The sequence below is a fragment of the Lynx rufus genome, unplaced genomic scaffold (assembly GCF_022079265.1).
Source record: "Lynx rufus isolate CCGP_SWC_20201006 ecotype Redwood Valley unplaced genomic scaffold, mLynRuf1.p SCAF_13, whole genome shotgun sequence".
In the NCBI taxonomy this organism is placed as follows: domain Eukaryota; kingdom Metazoa; phylum Chordata; class Mammalia; order Carnivora; family Felidae; genus Lynx; species Lynx rufus.
In genome coordinates, this window is record NW_025814827.1 from 18,687,501 (window position 1) to 18,708,956 (window position 21,456).

A 21,456-nucleotide genomic window follows, 5' to 3' on the forward strand; every position below is an offset into this window, starting at 1 on the left:
GATGTGGGGATAATAATGCCAACCTCACAGGGTTTTCTTGAGGATTAAATGAAACAAAGCACGTAAATGCTAAGTATAATGCATAGCGCCTAGTAAAGATTCAAATTATAGCTGGTATTTTTGTGGGTTTTGTTATTATCGTCACTATTTTTGTCATATGATGTTAAGACTGAATTCAACAAACATTTATTGAGCACTGTTTTGTGGGGTGCTCCACTATGTGGTTGATGAGCTTGCCTTGGCTTTATTTCTCAAGAAACTTGTACTGGGATGCAGAGAAAGGTTTATCTACAGAAACTAGATACAAAGAGGTTTATCTCTTTAAATGTTCAATGGCTGCTTCCTCTATTCACACATTAAGTGGTCTGCCTTCCCCAGGAACAGCAGTAAATGTTGTCTGATAGAGTTTAACTGTACCTCATAGAAAATGTAGGACAATTCTGTGGGAATTTTGAGAGGCATAACATTTAAGGGGAAAAAAGAAAAGAAATAAAAAGCCTTAGGAGACAAATTCATAAAGTCCAAAGCAGAAGGGCTTCTTTTAAATAATTAGATTTGGAGTCTTTGTGGATTATTAGCAAACGCTTTCCCAAAATAATTCCAAAAGAAGGGATTTTAGTTTTGATATTTTAAGGATCAGCTAGCTATTAAAACAATCACTGCTTTCTCATTAATGATCTGATATGATATAAATTAGCTGCTCAAGAAAACATTATGAGATTCCTTTAAATCAGTTTTACTTATGTTAGCATTAGTTCCTTCAATGAATCTGGCTTTTTTTGGGAAGACTCTCCTTTCCTATTTTTTGAATGAATCAGTTGCAGATGACTTTCCCTTTTAAAAAATATGTAAGCTACTTTTTGTCTTGGAAAAATTTCTCATGAAGGCACTTTCTTCTGTGGACCAGAAGAATAAGTGAAGAATAAATGAGTTGTCTTTCTTGGTTTCATTTGACTTACTTGAATGGGAAACTTACTAAGTATGTATTTAAAACTAATAAGTACATTTAATTATTAATCTCAGTAATTTGTTTTAAATTTAAAGATGCCCAAATTTCTCTTCCTTCTACTACATCTGTTCCATTAAGCCAAACATATTTAAGTTGAAGTTAGAAGGATAGGTCTTGTGGGAGTGGGGTTGGAAGGTGTTTTCCTGAGTTATTTTAAGGGCAGCATGAATCAATATAAACCAAGAATAGCTTTAAATGAGTTATGAAGTTGATTTTGTTATAACTACACCTTTTATGACATACTGTCCACAAAATACTGTTTAGCAGTGTAAAATTCATTCAGCAAAATATTTAAAATCAATACTCACAGATGCCAAAGCCTTTCCAAGTGCATCACCTGTCTGTGAACTTCCAGCGGCAGTCCCTCTGGTTCCTGAATATTTCAGGTAAAAAACAAAGAATTTTAGCAGGCAGACTTTTTTTTTTTTTTTTTTTTTTAGCATTCTGCCATGATTTCAAGGGGGTTCTTTACTGTTATCTCACACACAGTCACAATAAATCACCAAATATTGTGTATGTGTTGTATGTAATGAGCTAATTTAAGATGGGTTCCTTACCAGTTTTTACATTAATGAAAATTTAAAAGCTTTTCTTCCTTCCTTTCATTTTTAGACTCAATACTAAAAAATACATCGAAAGATGTGGGGCTCATTGAAAATCCCCAAAGTAGGTTTTAGGAAGTTGTGCCAATCCAAAGCAGCTCACCGAGAATGCTATCTGATCCATTGATGGGAGGAGTGTGTGAGGCAGCAACGTATGGCGAACTGCTGGTACTGCCACGATGGAAGCTAGACATTGGCGGGAGACTCGTGTTTATGTCCGTTGGTGAGACTGAGTGTGGAGGATAGCTCTAGAGAAAGGAGGAAAGAGACATAATCTATTAAATACACTTTCTGCACATATGGCTGGACAACTATGACAACAGGTCAAAAAGAACATTACAAGCTGGCAGCTATAAAGCGTTACTATTGTCATGTACTTTTTAAAAAGGCAGGCTAAATGCAGTAAGCCCTGAAGTATTTACATGTCACAAGTTTTGGCAGAATCAAATCTTACACTTGTAAATCCAAAGAGAAACACAAGTGAGGACAAAGTGCTGCCGCACCCTAGTCATGTGTTACAGCCTACCAAGCGGTCATGTGAATGAAGGCTGCCGTAACTACTGGACTGAGACATGTGGGAAGTGGAGGTCCCCAGAATTCCACCAAAACCAGGCTGGCTCATCCCATTTGATGAACTCCAAAGGTCAGAAGAATTGTGGGTCCCATCTAAGACGAAAAGAGAAATATAAAATTTTCCTTAGCTAAAACGTTTTCTTTTATTTAGATGATGCTCTAAGAATTCCAAAGGGTACCCTCCAGATACTCGTTCCCTGCCCCTTCTGACTCAGTCTTCCATCTACTTTTCTTCCCTCCAAACTGTGTAATTACTATTTAAAAAGAAGGAATAAGGCTTTATAGTTAGAGGAGAAAAAAAACAATCCAAACTGTAGTCAGTATATTGTTATAAAAATCCTTAGAAGATCTAAATTCATATCAAGCAGGATAAAAAAAATCTCAAATTTGGGGATAGGTTGGATTTAATTTTGGTTAAATGGCACACCCATAAATATACAAAAAAGTTCTTTATAACAAGCAATGTGCGTTATTATAAAAAATTATGAAACTGTGGAATAAATTTCTCTAACAGTAAACATAAGAAATTGATAATGACTATATTATAGACAGTCTTCAAATGAAATGTGTTAGCAATGACTTCACTCACCAGTGTAAAGTCAAGGAAGCGTTTATGTAGTGATTTATTGCTCCCATAGTATATGCTCCCCATAGTCCAAAACCACAGGAGACCAAATAAAAACGCAAGATACGAATTAAAGGAAATGCAACACTTTTTCTCTCTGAACAAGTCTTAATCTGTTCTATGATATTCACTGTATTTATATTGATCATTCTAGGGGTGACCTGAGTCTGCAATTTAAATAAGAAAGAGCTGTTAATAGCTTTCATTCACTTAAATTCTATGAGAAAGAGCAGCTCTACTCATTTTTCTCAAATGAAGTCCTTTATAAGTTCAATCAATACTAGATAGGCACTCCAAACGTTTGCTGGATATTCCGACTATATTGCAATCAGCAATAAATAACATTAGAAATTTTAATTTACTTTGGTCCCAAATGCATAGATACACCTGAATTCATACATACATTCATACATTTATACATGTGAATACCTGTGTAGGTATTCTCTTTCCTCACAGTTTTAAAATATTACTTAATATACAATAGATAAACTGCTGTAGGATTGACAACTATCAAGCAGTACTTACCCTGCATAAAGAAAGTGCTAGCAAACATACTGGTTGGTGGCTTGGGAGATGGATAACTAGGAGATTCACGGTTGAAATCATCTGAACTTGGGGATGGTGCATATACCTTAAAATTAAATGGGAAATTTAATTAAAATGGCTATGAGTGTCATATCATTTGTGTAATATGAGTGCTACATTTCACCAAGGGCCTAAAAAGGCCTATCTAATATCTATAAAGGCCTACCAGAAATCCAAAGAAGTGGACTAAATCCACATACGTAATCTAACTTGGTTACCACCTACATATTTGGTTTTGGCTGATTACTAGAGAAAAATACTACTCCAAATAATCTTTGTGTGACACTTACACCGGTGGTTGAACAAATCGTAAATGCTGACTTTGCTTACAAAACACAAATCCATATATAGGCTCATGATTCAAAATGTTGTGGTGGAAACAGATGTCTTTTGAATATAGCATGAAATAGAATTTGGGTTCGTAGAATTCATTCTTTTCACTGTTATAAGATTTATCAAAATCAAAATGAGTTTGGTTAAAAGTTACTATACTTTGTTATTATTAAAAGATATCCATGAAAGGCACAACACGGGTTTTCAGGAACTTGTTTAACTTATTAGTAAGGTTAGCAAAATAAAAACCAAATTCTGTCAAGGGGTTTTCTTTAATTTCAAGCAAACTTCTAAGTCTGGCACAGCTATAAGAAAAATCTCATTTAATTTATCAGAGCAGTATTAATTTCCTTTGGTAAACCTTTGCTTCAGATAAGCAAAACATGAACATTTTGAATTGGCAAATGGCCAAAATTGTCATTTCTCTGCAAAACTAAATGGGCAGCCAAATATCCTTAATAATCAAAACATGATAAAACCATTCTCATGGTGATTACTAAAATCAAGAAGGAAAACAAAGAACAATTAAGGTGATGCATGCTCTGTAAAGGCAAAAGTAAACCAAGAGTCAGGAAGAATGGAAATGTGTCCTACTGAATGGTGTATGAAACTGAAACGTATTTCTTTAGTTTGATAAGGGTATATCCATTAACTTTTACTCCAAAATAAAAATCCTAAGTGTTCACTTAAGTGGAAGTAGCTCCCTTATTAAAATTATGGGAGCATGTATAAAAATCATACACGTATTTTTAGCATAAGCATAGAAAATTTCTGTAATTATACATAAGAAATCCAGTAGTTATACCTCTGGACATAGAGGTATCCTTCCAGAGGATGTTTACTTTATGTCCTTCTACACAGTCTGGTATTTTATCCTGAGCAATCATGTTTGTCTATGCACTAATAAAAAAGTTGACGAAGCACACACTGAGATTAAAATGGGGGCCAAGATTTTATTTACATAAACCATCATTCATACTCATTTATTCTTCCTCTGAGGCATTTAATAACTGTAAAGACTTCTGACAAATCACCTAACCTTCCAAGACTCAATTTCCTCATTGGTAAGATGGTGCTAATAGTACTTGCATTAGGGGGTTGATGGGAAAATCAAATGAGATAATACATATACAATGTTTAGCACAGTAAGCTCTAAGCATTAGCTAATGGTATCTCAATCATTTTTCTATCATTCTTGTAGGAGCCATTATACTGCCAATACTGCCCTTGTTCAGTCCCTGAAGAATGTTCCTTATAGTTTTTGTCTGCACATTTCTACTTAAAAAACAATTCATCCTAAATAAAAGGTTAAAAAGTCAATTTTTACTCTTCTTGCTAGTTGTTTCAATACTAACATATGTGTGTATTTTTAATGGACTGGCATTCAGGTTAGTTTCCTCTCACATCCCAGAGGTAAAAACATACACCTGTGGTACCTAAGTTCACGACAAGACAGATTTCTAAGAACTACCTAGAAGGACCCTAGATAAAGAAATTTGGCAGATAAAATGTGTTTTCTTCCCCATTATACATATTAAATACATTTTTCTAGTTTAGTGCTATTATATGAGGTAGTGTCAGAATGAAATAATTGGGTATATACAGTTGTGTTTGGAATGTATTACACAGGCTGATGGGCAGGAAAAAGTTTTCAGGAAAGGAACTTCGCAATTTTTTCTTTTAATCCAGTTTCACTACCTAAACTTAGCCACAGCTAGATCCCGTGTCCCTGTTATACATAGATTTTCCTAAACGAGGCTGAAACTACAAATGATGAAGAATAAAGTAAACCCATAGACACAGCAAGAAAATACAAATGAGAATAAAATTCAGAAGATAGCATTATGCTTCTTGGTACAAATGCTTATTTACTATATACACCATCTTTGATCTCAAAGTAGGAAATAGAAAATTCTCTAATTCTATCCAGGTCATAGATTGAAACATTGTGTAAGCCTCCAACTTATGAAAAACAATTTCAGTTTTGATGTGCCATCTCACACAAAAAATCTATATAATATGGCCATTTAAATGTGTATTTTATCAATTTATATTTACTTATTCTTATTCCCATTCAATTCACTGTATTCCATGCATGATATACTTACACTTTAAAAAATCCTAAATGTTTGCAGTTATAAAAGCAAATAAAGGATAAATGTGACTAAACTGATTTACAAATCAAGGAGATATGCTGATCAGATAATGGTTAATGATCGTGGTCATGGAAAGCAAGAGAACCAAAAAACCCCACACAAAGCAGGAGAGACTTGCCTATTCTTATGTAAAAATTATAAGCTGTATGGAAAAAAACAGGGCTCATTTTAGAGGTAAAGTTTTTTTTAATGTTAGTCTTTATAAACACATTTTGAAAAATAAATGGACTTAGAAAAAATCGATCTTATAAATGAAAACGGTAAAAACTCTACTGTAAGTTTGTTATTTTATTTACTAACATAAGTTCAAAGTTTTTATCACCATAAAAATGTTTTGAAAAACAAGGTTCCCTAAGAGGCCCATCTAACAGCATTTCTAACACCAGCCAAATAACTTTACTTTTGGTATCTCAACCACAGCTTGCAAAAACATAGATGCAATGTTATGAAGCAGCAGTTGTGCCAGTCTCAATTTTTCAGATCAAAGAGTTCTTGCGGCAAAGCGCAACTGATGTGGTCTCAAAGACTTTATTAACTCCAGATGTAGGGAAACAGTCCGCCAATTCCACAAAAAGAGCAAGTCTCTTTTAGTTACAATCAGTACTGGCCACAAATTAAAACCAGACTGCTTATGTCATCTGATCACCTGCACATAGATGCCAGGTTTTTTTTTTCCTAGTTAATGATCTAATCATATGTTTACATCTTAAGTATGATTTTGTATCACAACAAACAATCTTAAAATTAAGAGAAAGGACTATATGTGCTTTAAGATTATTAAAATCCACTAGGAGTCAAACTGTTTTTAAGAGAAATAGAGGGGCACCTGGCTGGCTCAGTTGGTATAGAGCATCTGACTCCTGATCTCAGGGTTGTGAGTTCAAGCCCCATGAGGGGTACAGAGATTACTTTAAAAAAGAAAATCTTATAAAAAGGTACTAAAGTAATTTAAGATGTTCTATTAAGTGGTAGCTATTTAGAAATTTTCTTGAGAATTCTAGCTTCTAGGGGCACCTGGGAGGCTCAGTTGGTTAAACATCCAACTTCATCTCAGGTCATGATCTTGTGGCTCACGAGTTCGATCCCCACATTGGGCTCTGTGCTCAGAGCCTGGAGCCTGCTTTGGATTCTGTGTCTCCCTCTCTCTCTGACCCTCCCCTACACATGCTCTTTCTCTCTCTCTCAAAAATAAACATTAAAAAAAAAAAAGAAGAAGAAAAAGATAAGATAGTGATAAAAAAAAAAAGAATTCTAGCTTCTATTTCAGAATGTCAGGCTCATAGGAGTGATCATGGGACCGACTGTCTTTCTTCTTTCCCAAGCACTTATATTTTACCCTCCAGGAATGGTGATAAGAGTAATTCTGAGTGTCTGTTGAACAGACTGTAACATTTATTCCAACTGAAATGAATATAACTGAAAATCTAAGTCTGATAGAAAAGAACAAATCCACAATATGTGTTTAATGTCCTCATCCCATCCACCCAAACTGACTTTAAGAGTGACAGAGCACGTTAGGGATGAGTATTTATCAATTACTCTTTTTTTTTTAATTTTTTATGTTTTTATTTTATTTTTGAGAGAGAGACAAAGTGCCAGTGGAAGAGGGGCAGAGAGAGAGGGACACATGGAATGTGAAGCAGGCTCCAGACTCTGAGCGGTCAGCACAGAGCCTGACGTGGGGCTTGAACTCACAAACCATGAGATCATGACCTGAGCCGAAGTCGGATGCTTAACTGACAGAGCCACCCAGGCGCCCAACAATTACTCTTTACAGTGATTACACAATTATCCTTGGGATGTTTTAGCTCATACAACCAACTGGAGTCAAGTTAACAAAAACATTCCTTTTTACTTGCTTGGATGATTCAGTTTAGTCATATGGATAACTCCAAATTCAGGGCAAATCATTCTCTGTTCAGCTTTTAAAGGCTAAGCTGTGCACTGTGTTCTTCCTTTCAGTGCATCCTTCTGTGATTAATACTGGAAATATCCTTGTCAGGCAGGGGGGCATAATGATTTTCTGATAGTTATTGAGAAAAGATGCAAAGAAGGAGAAGTTTTTGTTAAAAAGATAGGTTTTTCTTGTCTTTTTTTTTTTTTCAATCTTGTCACATCCCAGTGATGAGTTAAAAGACGATGTCACTCCCCATGCCTTTAAAAATAGATCCATAGCCTGTGTGGTGGCTGATATTTTTAAATGTTCCAAATGATGAGAAGATGAGTTGGGAATTTTCTTTAGTATGTGAGAATAGCTATATATCTTAATTAAGATACCCTTCCACAGAAAATGAGAGGAATGATTTAGATGAAATCTATCCAACAGAAGTTTCTGTGAAGATGAAAATGTTCTACATCTGTGCTACAGAATATAGTAGCCACGAGTTACATGACTATTGAACACTAGAAAGGTGAATAGTACAACTGAGGAATTGAATTTTTAATTATACTTTAATTTAAAGTCTTCTGTGACTAGTAGTTACTATATTGAACAACATAAGTTTGGATAATTTTTCCTTACCTAGTTTACAATTGCATAAATTACTGTGAAAAAAAAATTCTTGGAGTCTCATAAGCTCCAAGGCCTATGAAAACCAAAATCAGCCTAAACTGTCAAACAATTTAGGAACACCTTCACCTGATTTGGAAAAAAGAAAGGAGAAGCTTATATCCACTTTTCTAAACGTGCTCTAAAATACAGTAATCATTATCAAGATTTTATCCTGTTTAGGCTTCTATTAGCTCAGTTGTCAAGATGATTTGAATAGCAGTTTTCTTTAAATTGCAACATGTTAAGTACCATTAAAGACTTCAATGCATGCTAATATGGACCTCCAATATGTGAAAAGTTTAAAATAATAAGAGAAATCATCTTTAGCACAATCTTTATCAACTTACCAAAATAACAAAACAAAGCATTTGGCTAATTTCCTCCACGATCATAATTTCAGTTTTTTAAAATGTTTATTTGAGAGAGAGAGAAAGAAAGAGAGAACACACACACACACACACGCACGCACGCGTGCGCGCGCGAGTGGGAGAGGGGAAGAGGGAGAGGGAGAAGCAGAATCCAAAGCAGGCTCCAGGCTCCCAGCTGTCAGCACAGAGCCCAATGTAGGGCTCAAACTCACAAACTGTGAGATCATGATCTGAGCCAAAGTCTGACACTTAACCGCCTGAGCTACCTAGGCGCCCCTCAAAATAAAAATGCAATATTGTATTCAGGAACATCCACTTCCCAGATTTTTACATAAATATAGTTTATTGAACAATAAAAAATTTATAAGTATATTTGAGTACCTAAAATCTGGGGTGGGGGGGGAGGGGAAAGTGTAGGTCACTGGAAAAAAAAGAAAACCACAATCCAAGTCAAATCCTATCTTTAAGAACTGTAATTAAACCTCCAGGCCAATAATTTTTAAAATATGTCTAAGGGTCAACTTAAAAATTGAGAAAAACTAGGTAATTACTGTTAAGAATTCATTCTTTAGCTATTGCTGATTAATCCAAGTCCCTCACACAGTAATACAAACAACAGTTTCTACTTCTGAATTTTGGAGGCACTATATTTTGTAAAAAGAAGCTGTTTAAAAAAGAGTAAATAAAAATTTTGCTTTAATAGTTCTACTAATTTAGATAAAAGTGCTAGATAAGTGTTAGAGGAAGTTAAAAAAATTTCCTAAAAATAATTTCCTATTGATTTTCTGATCATTTGTAGCCATTATTTTCTTTTCTTTTTTTTTTTATATATGAAATTTATTGACAAATTGGTTTCCATACAACACCCAGTGCTCATCCCAAAAGGTGCCCTCTTCAATACCCATCACCCACCCTACCCTCCCTCCCACCCCCCATCAACCCTCAGTTTGTTCTCAGTTTTTAACAGTCTCTTATGCTTTGGCTCTCTCCCACTCTAACGTCCTTTTTTTTTTTTTTTTTTCTTTTTTTTTTTTCCTTCCCCTCCCCCATGTAGCCATTATTTTCTATGAATACTGATCTGATATATAAACTCGGGTAAAAACTATCTTTAACCAAAATAGCAAAATTTTAAAGTCTCTGAAATTTAGGTCTTCCTACCTTCCTTGTATCTTCTCTAATCTAAATTAAAACAAATATAACCCCCAAAAAAGACATTACAAATTTTAAATAAATCTACGAAACAAAAATCTAACTTAAGAATTTTCCAATATCTAAGAATACTTAAATGACATATTTGATAAATATCTCAATGCTTTTGGTATTTTACTATTACATAGAAATAGAAATGTTGCCATAAATCCCAAATCTACTACTGGGGCTTTTAGGGTAATTCTGAGCCTAAGAGGGGAAACACGTAGATAGTCCCACTACTAAATACCGTAAGAACTCAAACCAAAGGCATCAAAGCGAAATGTCTGAAGTAGAAGGACTAACTCAGGGCCATACAAACAATCTCTGTCAAGGAATCTTTTTACCTAATTAGCCTACTAAAAACACAACTGGAATTTCTATAAAATGAATAAAAATACATGCTTTTATTTTCAACAGTTTCATAAATAAAAGGATCAATGTCATTGCCCAAGAATTTATAGGGACATAGTTAGGGGTGGAAAGAAGTAAAATTTCCTAACAACAATTAAGAAAACAAAATTCCAGCTTTCGGTACAAAGCAGCTTAAAATCAGTTACTAGTTCTGCTAACAAGAATAGTTGATATTACTGGTTTTCAATTGTGAGAAAAATGTCTTAGGAAGTCAAGCACATTTTTATTAATCTGAAATTAACATCACTGGGCATATTTCACCAGCTCATTACTGGAACTGCTATCATTGTTGTAATAACCACAGTTTTTTCTGAAGGATAAACTATGTAATTTTAAGGGACTGGGTTTGAAACCTGTATCCTAGGATAATATACTGAATAAAAGCAATGAATGTCACTTCTTAGCTCTCTACATTTTAAAGAAATTTATATCCAACAATACAGCACCTGATCTCTTCCTTCAATACACTCATCAATTAGTGGAAAGGGATAGAAATTTCTTTCTAAAACATTAACAAAGCTGATCAGTGACGACATACTCTCCTGGCAATGGCTGTAGTTTTGACTGACTGGTATTTGTGCCCACAAATTAAGGAAACAAAAAACCCCAAATCCTTGGAATCATATCTGGAATATAGTTTCAGATAGTTTTGGTAGAGAGGGGAAAAATCAAAGAAGATTTAAGTGAAAGTCCTTGTCATTCTATGTCTTTAGCACTGTATCTTCAGAGAATTCTTAAATTACTTCATATTTTCCTTATCATACAAATATTAGATTTTACTCTACAGGGCCCACAGATAGGCTGGAAATTTGAATTAATTCAATTGTACTTTGCTCTCTCATGTTAATTAGCAATAAATCCCCAATGGAAACAAAATGTAGCTCTATATACGATCATGCTGGTTTCTAAGCTTTTATTAACTGAAAATGTTTATTTGAAAAATAAGGCTTAGAAGTATTTACAATGCAATTTTATCTACTTCCTACTCTAATTCTTATGAAAATACAAACTACGTGGGCAGGCGGGTGCCAAAACCATGGCTAAACCAATTTTTACTACTGTGTGTTCTATTAGAAGAGGAGACTATGCTAGTCTGATTTCCTGAGTTTTTAAACATACCTAATTTAAAGCTCTTCATCTTAAATAGAAACTAGTAAAAATCTGCTTGACTGACCACATGAATTTACATTCATAAAACTGTTAGTCTCATCATATATACAAAATATATGTATTTGTAAGAATGGCCTAGTGTTTTCCTCAGTTACATCTTCTTTCCAGTGCAGTATATTTTCATACACATAAATTACAGTAAGGATTAAAGAAGTTTGGCCCTTTGCTATGGAGACTAGTTAACTTGCCCTTGGGAAAATCTGCTCTTGAGAGAGAGAGCTGGGTTCAAGTCTGAACTCAGCACTTACTAACTGGGTGGTGCTTGAGCAAGTTACTTAACTTCCCTGAACCTCTTTTTCCTTATTTATAAAAGGAGAGTAGTAATAACTAAATGACAGAGTGTTTGTGAGGATTAAATGAGGTAAACATGAAGCTCTCAGCATAGTTCTTGACACAGACTAGTCCTTCTAATCATGTTAGTTCCTGTCTCTTCTTTCCCAGATTCCACTGAAAGAAGCTCAATATTAAAAATGTGCTTCTAAGCTTGAGTTTCAAAACTTGGATTTCTGTGTTGTCTCTAATAAGATTAAAATAATCCCCTGATACAATTAAAAGAGCATCATGTCTGTACTTGCTGCAATTTTTATACCTGGAACACTCTGTAGCATCTTCAGTTCAAGGCCTAGAAAATGGAGGCTGATCAGATCAGAGGAAGGCCGAAACTCCAGAATCCTCAAGGTGAAGAAAACAGGAATCCTCTCCTCCCAAAACTTTACTTCCTTTACCTCTAAGACTTTCTACCTTTCTGCACAAAGGACACAATTTAGTCATATCAATGAGAAAACTGAATGCAGGCCAAGTTCTTTATATATTAAAGGATGCTCAGAAACCTATTATTCCTTGCTATTTTTTAAATCTCAAAAAATCGATAATATTCAAAATGTTTTTCAGTTTCCTATTTATAATAAACACATTAATATTTTACAGTATGGTACAGAATACAACTACACAAAAGCTACAGATGATACAGATCATTAACCCCTTCTCTTTTCAAATAGTGGGGAAAATAGGGTTAACATCTTGGCTTTTCTTTACTGAATAGAGATGCCCACGCCTGTTATATTTCCAACAATACAATGCAACCACAAAATCTTAGATAATATGGAAAGCCTCTTCTCTCCTTAATTTTTTTTTTGCTAGAGATTATTCAGTCTTACTATTAAAATACCTCAAACATCCTTAAATATATGAAACCAACTTGAAAATTTAAAAATAAAATATGGAAAAAAAGAGAAAGCATTTTAGACCAATACCACTTAGGATTTCTTGCTGCCTAATACCCATAATGGGATCTTAAAAATGAAATCAATGTGAACCTATTAGCATTTTAAACTATTAATCTGCCCTATCATCTAAAATAAACTGTAAGGTGGGATTAAAGAGTGAGCTTAAATTTAACCTGTTCACTATGAGAATTATATAAAAATTCCATAACTTAAGTAAGGAAGTATATTTCACTAAAGTCTGGAAATACTAAGTTAAAGTGCCAGTTTCTACCATAATGCATTTATGGGTAGACAATCCCCAATATATACTAAAATGAGGCATTTACATAGTTTTTGGATAATATAATTACATACTATATGGTTTTCTTATTGAAGAGTTAGAAGAGAATAAAAAACTAGAGGGTAAAAATAAAATAGATATAAGAAAATACATTAAGAGTAGGACCTTAACCTACAGAGAACTAAGCAATATATCATCTCTTTATGCATTTTTCAAGAACATAAAAGTCACCTTTGACCTATATCAGGCACAGGCTATCAATTTTCAGGCTACACTTCTCTATCATACCAGCTATGTCATCTACCGTAAGTCTGGAAATACTTAATACCATCAAAGATGTTCCCTGCCCCCAGCCCAATGTAGAACAAAGAGAAATGTTGTAATAGAGTGATCTGTGCTCTCAAAAGAATGAAGTCTAAACTCAATTTGAGTTACAGTCTCTCTGCTTCAGAGGTCCTATATAATTAATTTTACTGAACTCACACACACACACACACACACACACACACACACACACACTCTTAGAAAAGACTATTTTACTTAGAATTAGACATAAAAGAAAAGTATCTTCACATTTTAATGACAATTGGTAAAGACGCTATAGAATAGAAATCAGTAATTTCACTTTTATTACTCATCTAAATCTATCTCTCACATTCTCCAAAGCTATGCTTTTATGGGTAGCGTGAACATACACTTCTTGATCAGTTTAGGATATTTTGGCTTGATTATCATTTTTTAAGAAAGCTTACCCAAACGTTAACAACCAAATGCTAACAGAGTCTAAGGAGGCCTTCTCAAAGCAGTCAAAGAATGAAAAAGTGCTTTCATTAGTTCTCATGTACCCTGGTTAGAACCATATGTTACTTTAAAATATTTTCAAGCAGTAAAAAGGGAGGGAACAAACATATCTGATTTTATACCTATTTTAGGAAAATGTGATTAAATTTTCTTTATAACTTCAAACATTAATATTAAAAATACCTCCACCCCCAACCATTAAAAAAACAACAACAACACTAAAATCATGTATGTATTTAATAAGACACCTGAGGGGGGAATTTCTTTTTTGGAAAGACTGAAGAGGAAAATACTGAATTTCTGACATGAACCCAAGATTGTTATTCACCAGTATGACATTTCTATAATGTTTATCAATTATCTTACAAGGATAACTCCTATCGAATCTTCCAGAGAAGTTCACTTTCTTTTTAAAATATACAAAATCTTCTGACTTAAAGATACTTTTGTAGAAACCTACTAAAAAATACTAAGTAATTAAAGAATAGGAAAGTCTTGCTTAGCAACACAGAAAAGTATTATTTTAAAACATCTAACCATGTGCTATAAATTGACCAGAAATACATTCTTTGGAAAATGTTTAAATGCATTCTTTGAAAAATAGTGATTTATTTTATGAATCTGTACAGGGTCAAAATTCTAGTTTGATTGGAAACAGATGGTATCCCAGTAAAGTCGGGCTCTGGACCTGAAACTCCAAACAGGAAATACGGTCCTCACTAGCTGACTGCTTCCCTAATCATTCCCAGAGCTTCATACTTGTTATTTTTATGAATATCCAAGATGACTTTCATCTTTCCCTTCTATCTACAAAGCATCAAACACTCCTCTCTCTCTGTGAGTGCGTGTGTATGTATTTTATATATAGACTAGATGTTTACAATATAAGAAAACATTGAAACAAATGTACTTTCGAACTCATTGCTAGTAAAGACATCAGGCATTAAAAATAATAACTCACAAATTCAGGTTTATTTTCTATCCTATTTAAAAAATAAAAGCGAACAACTACTGAGTAATAGTATCAAAGGCAACTTTACTGACACTACTTACAAAGAAATACATAGTTTAAATGTATTGCAGAAAATGAGAGAACTCACAGGTTTTAGTAAAAAGCAATTAATCTACACTGCTTTCCATTAAACAACCCAGTTAGAAGCTACGTGAACAAAGAAAAAGACTTACCGTTTTCCCATTGTAGTAATACATCAAAGAATTGCTGCCCATTCCAGGGACAGGGTAAGCACAATACATGTTGATTTTGAAAATGCTAGTTTGCAGCTAATGCACACAGCTTCTCTCCAAGACATACATCCACACAGCCAAACAGAGTTAAGTCTTCAGCACTATGCATCCACACATGGATCTACTCAAAAGGAACTTATGCAAAATAGGACTGAACCAACTCACAGAGCACAGAGGGAGGGTTTATGCTGTAATAACCTCTTTCAATTTCTGTCAAGACCTTGCATTGGTGGAGGATACCAATAAGACAAAGTTTGGGGTATTAAAAAAATACAAGTCACTTACAAATGCTAAATAATGAAAATAGATACTGTTCCTGGAGATAAATATTCCAGTAAATTGTTAATTTTGTCATCTCTCTCTCAAAGAAAGGCAAATTGACATCTGTTAATCTGTTTTTAGTTTTAATTAAATTAGACTACAGGTGGCAGGGAAACCTAGCTTGCTACACCTCTAGCAACATTACCATCTGGCCTGCTCCAAAGTTGCTTCCAACTTTGATAAACACATGATCAAGCTATCAGGAATTGGAAACACTGAATCATGTCTAACAAGAAGGATCTAGACGGTTAAGCCTTGTACAAAATCACTTCCTGGAGAAAGCAGACCCATCATGTAAGTACCTCTGAACTAACTAGAAAAAACCATGATTTTTTTTTAAGTTATAAAAATCATACTGAAAAAAGTTTTGAAAGGAGCACATTTCATGAAAAAGTTCAGTATAAAAGCTTAAAAAATTATCTTGAAAATAAATGTTTGTTAAAGCAGACATATTTAATAAAGATTTTCAGTTATAAATCTCCTTAAATTCCTCATTCACAACACCAATTAAAAAGTTTATAATGGACTGCACTCTTCCAGAACATCTAATATGTAAAAGCAATTCAGTAAATAGAAAAAAAACAAAGTTTTGTTTTTCCTTATATAAAAGTATGAGAGGCTGGTGTGTATAACACACAAGATAGGCACTATAGCTGATAAACAAAAAAGGCTTCTTGGAAGTCTTTCCTCCAAGTTCATTATTGTTCTTAAAGAATAGCTTATATATTCATATTTTTATGTTAATACTCAAATTTCTCAAAAAGAAAAAATAAACAGTATGGGAATAAAAGTCCCTTATAAGGACTTAAACAATTCACTGTACTTATAAGTCAAAGGTTTCAGACACTGCTTGCAAATACATGTTTCTCCCACAAATTATTTTGTTATTTAAAAAATTTTCAATTTGTCTTTTGGATTTGTCTGGATTCTAACCCGGAAAAACAGAAGAGAAACATTTCTTTTCTTCCCATCAAAACCTCTTTGTAATACTGTCTCTTCTCTTTGTGCCTTGTAGGTTCTAACAAAACTGCTAATCAAAGGAGAGCAAACAAGGAGTACATCACCTTCTTTAAAGGCACCTTTCATGAAGCAAAGCTCTTCTAAAAAATATTCCAGAAATATTCAATAAGACAGTAAAAAAAATCTGAAAACAAACAAAATCTATTCTTATGAAACATATTGATCAAATTATAGTAATAAAACCAAATCAGACAATAAGGCCAGCTAACTTCACAATGTTTAAAAGCTGATGGTATCGGAATAACAATAAAACCTCCCCACATTCTCCAGATACGGAAAAGGCTAAGCAGCAGCTGCAAAAGAACATCACTGTACAGCAGACTATTAAAATGCCAGTCTGCAGAGTGGTTTGTAACTTCCTCCCTCCTGAGAGGCCACAAAGACTTCATTTCAATCCTTAGAGAACTGTGTAAAAAGCTTTGATTTACAATTAACAATGCCACGTCTTAAAACCATTCAAGTAAATTTTACTCTTTCATAGATACAGTCATTCCCTAACAGAACAGCTACTCTTAAAAAAAAAAAAAAAGGAAAATCAATGATCTAAAATAAAACTTTCTTTCTCTTAATGATTAAAATTTAAAAACAAATTTTGAATAGAAATTGAGGAGGAATGGGGCAAAGAGGGAAGCCACAAAACACTGATAATACCTGAACATTTTCTTCCTATAATCATTGCTCCAACCTGAGACAACTTCTGTATGTTGGTAACAACAACAACAACAACAACAAAATCCACTTATAGTAGTTAGGCTCATTTCTCTGGGATTTGCCAGTAAAGAGTACTATTTTGTCTGATAAAAACAAACAGTATAATGTGAACCCAACTATGCAATCTTAGCTATTAAAACACAATGAAAATTTTAGTATTTCATTAACAGTTCTTTATTTTAGATACAACTATATGATACTGTGAAAAGAATAAACAAATATTCAGGTAAAAGAAAACTGAGAGTAAAGCCAGACAGTATAATCTTTTACTCTTCTAAAGTAGTTTATTAAGCAATTGGAGAAGTTTGCTACTAAAGCTGAAACCTGAATGTGAAATATAATAGTTTCTAAAGAGAGTTGAGTAATTAAAAGCTTTTGCTTCTCTTTTTCATTCCTGCTTTCAAAAACACAGATACAAAATCCATACAGGTGCATTTAAAACAGCTCCCTCTTCCCCAATATACAACATATTCACTTGGTATATGCTACTGCCTAAATTCAAAAGCAGAATTTAGGAAGCAGAAACTTAGAAAGAGAGATCTACATACATATGATATTAACTGATTTTTTTTGAACACAGTAAATCATCATGAAAACGGTGGTAATCTAAATAAAGTGTTCCCATATTCTACTTCTATGCTATAGCAAGGTCTTCCGTTACTCCCAAATATCATTTTTTTTTAAGCCGGCTTTACCCCAAAGAAACTAAAACTGGTTGATGTAGACAATCATTTTCTTTATCACAATTACAAATGATCTTTTAGAAGTGTTTTTTCTCTTCCCCAAAAATATTTTGTGAAAAAAATTCTAATTTAATCTATGTAACAGCTGCAGCACATTTTTTTTCCTTAAGAAGAATCATATTACAGGAAAAAAAGGCATATAGATGGATCAAGTACTGCTCTGGTGAATGCAGTTGTTTAATCTTTGCCTTTTTTTTTTTTTTTTTTAAAGGAACATGTCAAGGGTTAATCCTGTGACTCAGTCTGACAAAACGAGTCAGCTGGAGACAGGGCCACTTTTTAAATGTGATTGCAGACAGACGTGCAGTCTGCACAGGAGCTCTGAACTGTCATGTACTTTTTATCCTGAATTGTTTCCACCCACAATTCTACGTAATCACTTATATGTTATTCTAAGAGTATGTGATCTGACTTAATATTCATTCTACCTCGTCTAATAATCTAAACAATCACCAAGTTTTATAACAAAATGGGCATTCCCGTAAACATTGGCAACATGATTAATGAAAATGTCACAGAACCTTGGAAAAAATATGACTTGGAGCCATACATCTTTTATTAGCAAACTGATGATTCCTGGTTTGAGGATTATTGCATTTCACTGAATTTCATGTATGGTTCCCCTTCCTTCAATAGTTCAGGATGTAATGTTTATTGCCTTTCCAACAGCCATCAAGCACAGACCTAAACTAGATAAGAAAAAGCTATAATGTACTTTGCCTAAGTGATTTTACTTCTTTACTGAAGATTTAGATTTAGGAAATGATGTTTTCAAAAAGTCTACTAGGTAGGGACTATCTGGCAACTTCTGTTTAAATCCCAATCCCACATGCAAAAATTTCCTTTTTCCTTCTTATTTTTCTGTTGGTTCAGAAACAGACAACTTTTCCTTGGAGAGCTATGCAAAATTTCATGGAATTACCTATACAGTATTATATTTTAATCTATTTTGTTAGCTCTTCTTATCCCTATTTGGATCACTATAGCTCTCTTCCCCGTTTTTTAAACTATTCTTAAGAATGTTTCAAGAATGATCTAAAATTCTAAAAAGTTTTCAAAAGAAAATTCTGAATTACACATCTTGAATTAATTAGTAATAAAGGTCAGTTAATGGTTTATCTTATTGTACATTTTTCTAAAACAAGGAGGCAACATTCTGGTGTCCCAAAAGGCTAGAGTATCTAACTGCCTAGAAAAGTAAATCTAAAACCCGTTCAGAAGATTCCTCTTGAAAAGTTTCAACATTATTTCTAAGTGAATCAATTCCTGGAAAATAAGACTTTCAGAGTGATAAATGGAGCCAAACAAAGTTTACATGTGAATAATTCCACAAATGAGCTCTGTATTTTCCTAAGCATGAAACTCAGTAAATAGCTAATAAATTATGCAAGGGAAGTGGGAGTGAGGATAGGTTTAAGAGGGATAATAAGTGAGGGAATCTACAAGTGGGCAGATTCAGAGCAAAAGACCCTTCCCCAATGCCTCCTCTTCCTTATTTAGCTTGTAGACAGATGACCTGTGAATGAATGTGGTCTCCTACTAAATATGCAGTATTTCAGTTAGCCTGGCTAACTAAATCAGACACAAAAATTCCAGGTTTTATATATGAATATTATATTGTAGATTTTTCTAGTACGTGCTGCTTTGTTACTAAAAACCACTCCTAAGTGTTCAGGAAGTTGCTTCTGGTCTTTTTCTAAAACCCTCACAATTTACAAAATTTACTTTTGCAAAAGAGAAAGCAAGAATATAAAACTCTAGCAAAATAATGCATCTCTCTTAAACCAATCCATTAACATTCAATGCATATTATTTAAAGATAATAATGCTATTAATCTGAAATCATATAATGCATCTTCTAATTCAACAATGTCACTCTAATTTTGTTGATTCCTATCACTCAGTAAAGAGGCTTCCAAATACTGTCTTTCCACTATATAAAAATCTTAAAAATCAATGACTTTATTTTGTGATTTTTTTATTTCAGGTGATACTCTGAAAAAATCGTTTCAATTATGCCTTAATTTTGAGTACCTAAATCTCAGCCAAACCAAATAATAATCAGACTTATAATGGATGGTATTATAGATTGGTCCGAGCACTGGTACACAGTTTATTTGGATATTGGTAGGATATTAGGAGCATCAACATACATATAAACATATACTTCTCAAAGCAGAGTAAAAACAATGCTGGAGTTCACAAATCATGTCTGTCTCATTACCTGTCTCAGAGAACATCAGATTTCTTATTAAAAAAATCTCAAATCTAACTTGAGTTTTACAAATGCTTAATGATTAACAAAATAGAAAACATCTATCTCTATAGCCAATGGCAAATCAGCTATATAAACTGTATATACAGGGAACAAAGAAAACTGTTTAGTTCCCCCTCTGACAACCATTTGAGTATAATGAGGATGTGTAAAAACAACTATAACTTCTGGAGGAGAACGCAAATAAATCTCTTTTGGGGGTAAATAAATAGTATCCTCCTGATAGCAATATGAACAGATCATACAAAGCCTCTAAAAGACTATCATTAGACACCCCTTCAAATGAGATAGAACTATAATTACTGAGAATCCGTAAAACCTGAAGCAAATTGCATGTTTCTTTTCATCACAAACTCACTATGACAAAGCAGTTTTCTTTGAAAAATTAAAGGAAGGGGTCCGCTCTCCCAAGTAATTCCTACATCTCTTGGCTGTCCATTTCTTTCCCCATATGAATTGCAGTTTGTCACTTCGCATCTGCCACTTGAAATAACATGGTAAGAGAATCATTAACTATGTTGCAACTTGATAATTTTCCTGCAGATGGCTCTGTAATCACAGGACTGCCTAATGGTGTGTGTGCATGTAAAGAAATGATGAGGAGGATACCCAAGTTTTTAGATCCCTCAATAAACCAGCACTCCTAAAGAGCTTTCAAGACAAAGCTTTGCACTATTGACAACCCAACAACAAAACAAAATGGTAAGCAAACAAAGCTATTATTTAAAATCATCTATAGAAGGTGAACAATTTGGTCTTGGGTTAAATTAGCTTAGGAAAAGTGCTGCCTGATTTTTTTGTTTCTTTTTCCGCAGTTTTTTTCTTCTAAGCTGGAAAGCAGTAGATCCTTTCCATGGAAGAAATGGAATAACAACAGATATAATATTCTTATTTTTTTTTTAAAGAGACCAAAAATAACATCTGCATTTTAGCCTAGAGCCACTTAAAGAATCTGCAATCTAAAGCTCTAAGTAACTTATACGTTAGGCTATTTTTGGCCCCAATCTATGTTTTGTGCTTGAGTAAAAATTCTTGTTCATGGTAGTAATTTTTAAATACTTCATATCTATAATTAATTAAATAGTTAGAGTCTACCAAATCATCTTCCTCATATTTTGTAAGCAAGTAACAAAATAAAGTTAATTTTAGCTTTAATCACTGGAAGAAGCCACGCAGATCCTAAATTTACAGAAAAACCTTCTCAAAAAGAATGGTTTCTTACTATTAAATTATGGGGACCACTCTCAACAAAAGCCAAAT

At 33.6% G+C, this 21,456-nt stretch overlaps 1 protein-coding gene across 3 annotated transcripts in view; it reads right to left on the reverse strand.

The window, feature by feature from the left end:
• TCF12 (transcription factor 12) overlaps positions 1-21,456 on the reverse strand; it is a 381,102-nt gene that overhangs the window by 46,502 nt on the left and 313,144 nt on the right. For all 3 annotated transcript variants that reach the window (XM_047075064.1, XM_047075063.1, XM_047075062.1), the window contains exons 9-12: positions 3,335-3,440; positions 2,138-2,277; positions 1,715-1,859; positions 1,318-1,382 (exon numbers count right to left, since the gene is read on the reverse strand). In XM_047075064.1, the coding sequence (XP_046931020.1) occupies positions 1,318-1,382; positions 1,715-1,859; positions 2,138-2,277; positions 3,335-3,440 (456 nt within the window). The remainder of the gene's footprint in view (positions 1-1,317; positions 1,383-1,714; positions 1,860-2,137; positions 2,278-3,334; positions 3,441-21,456) is intronic.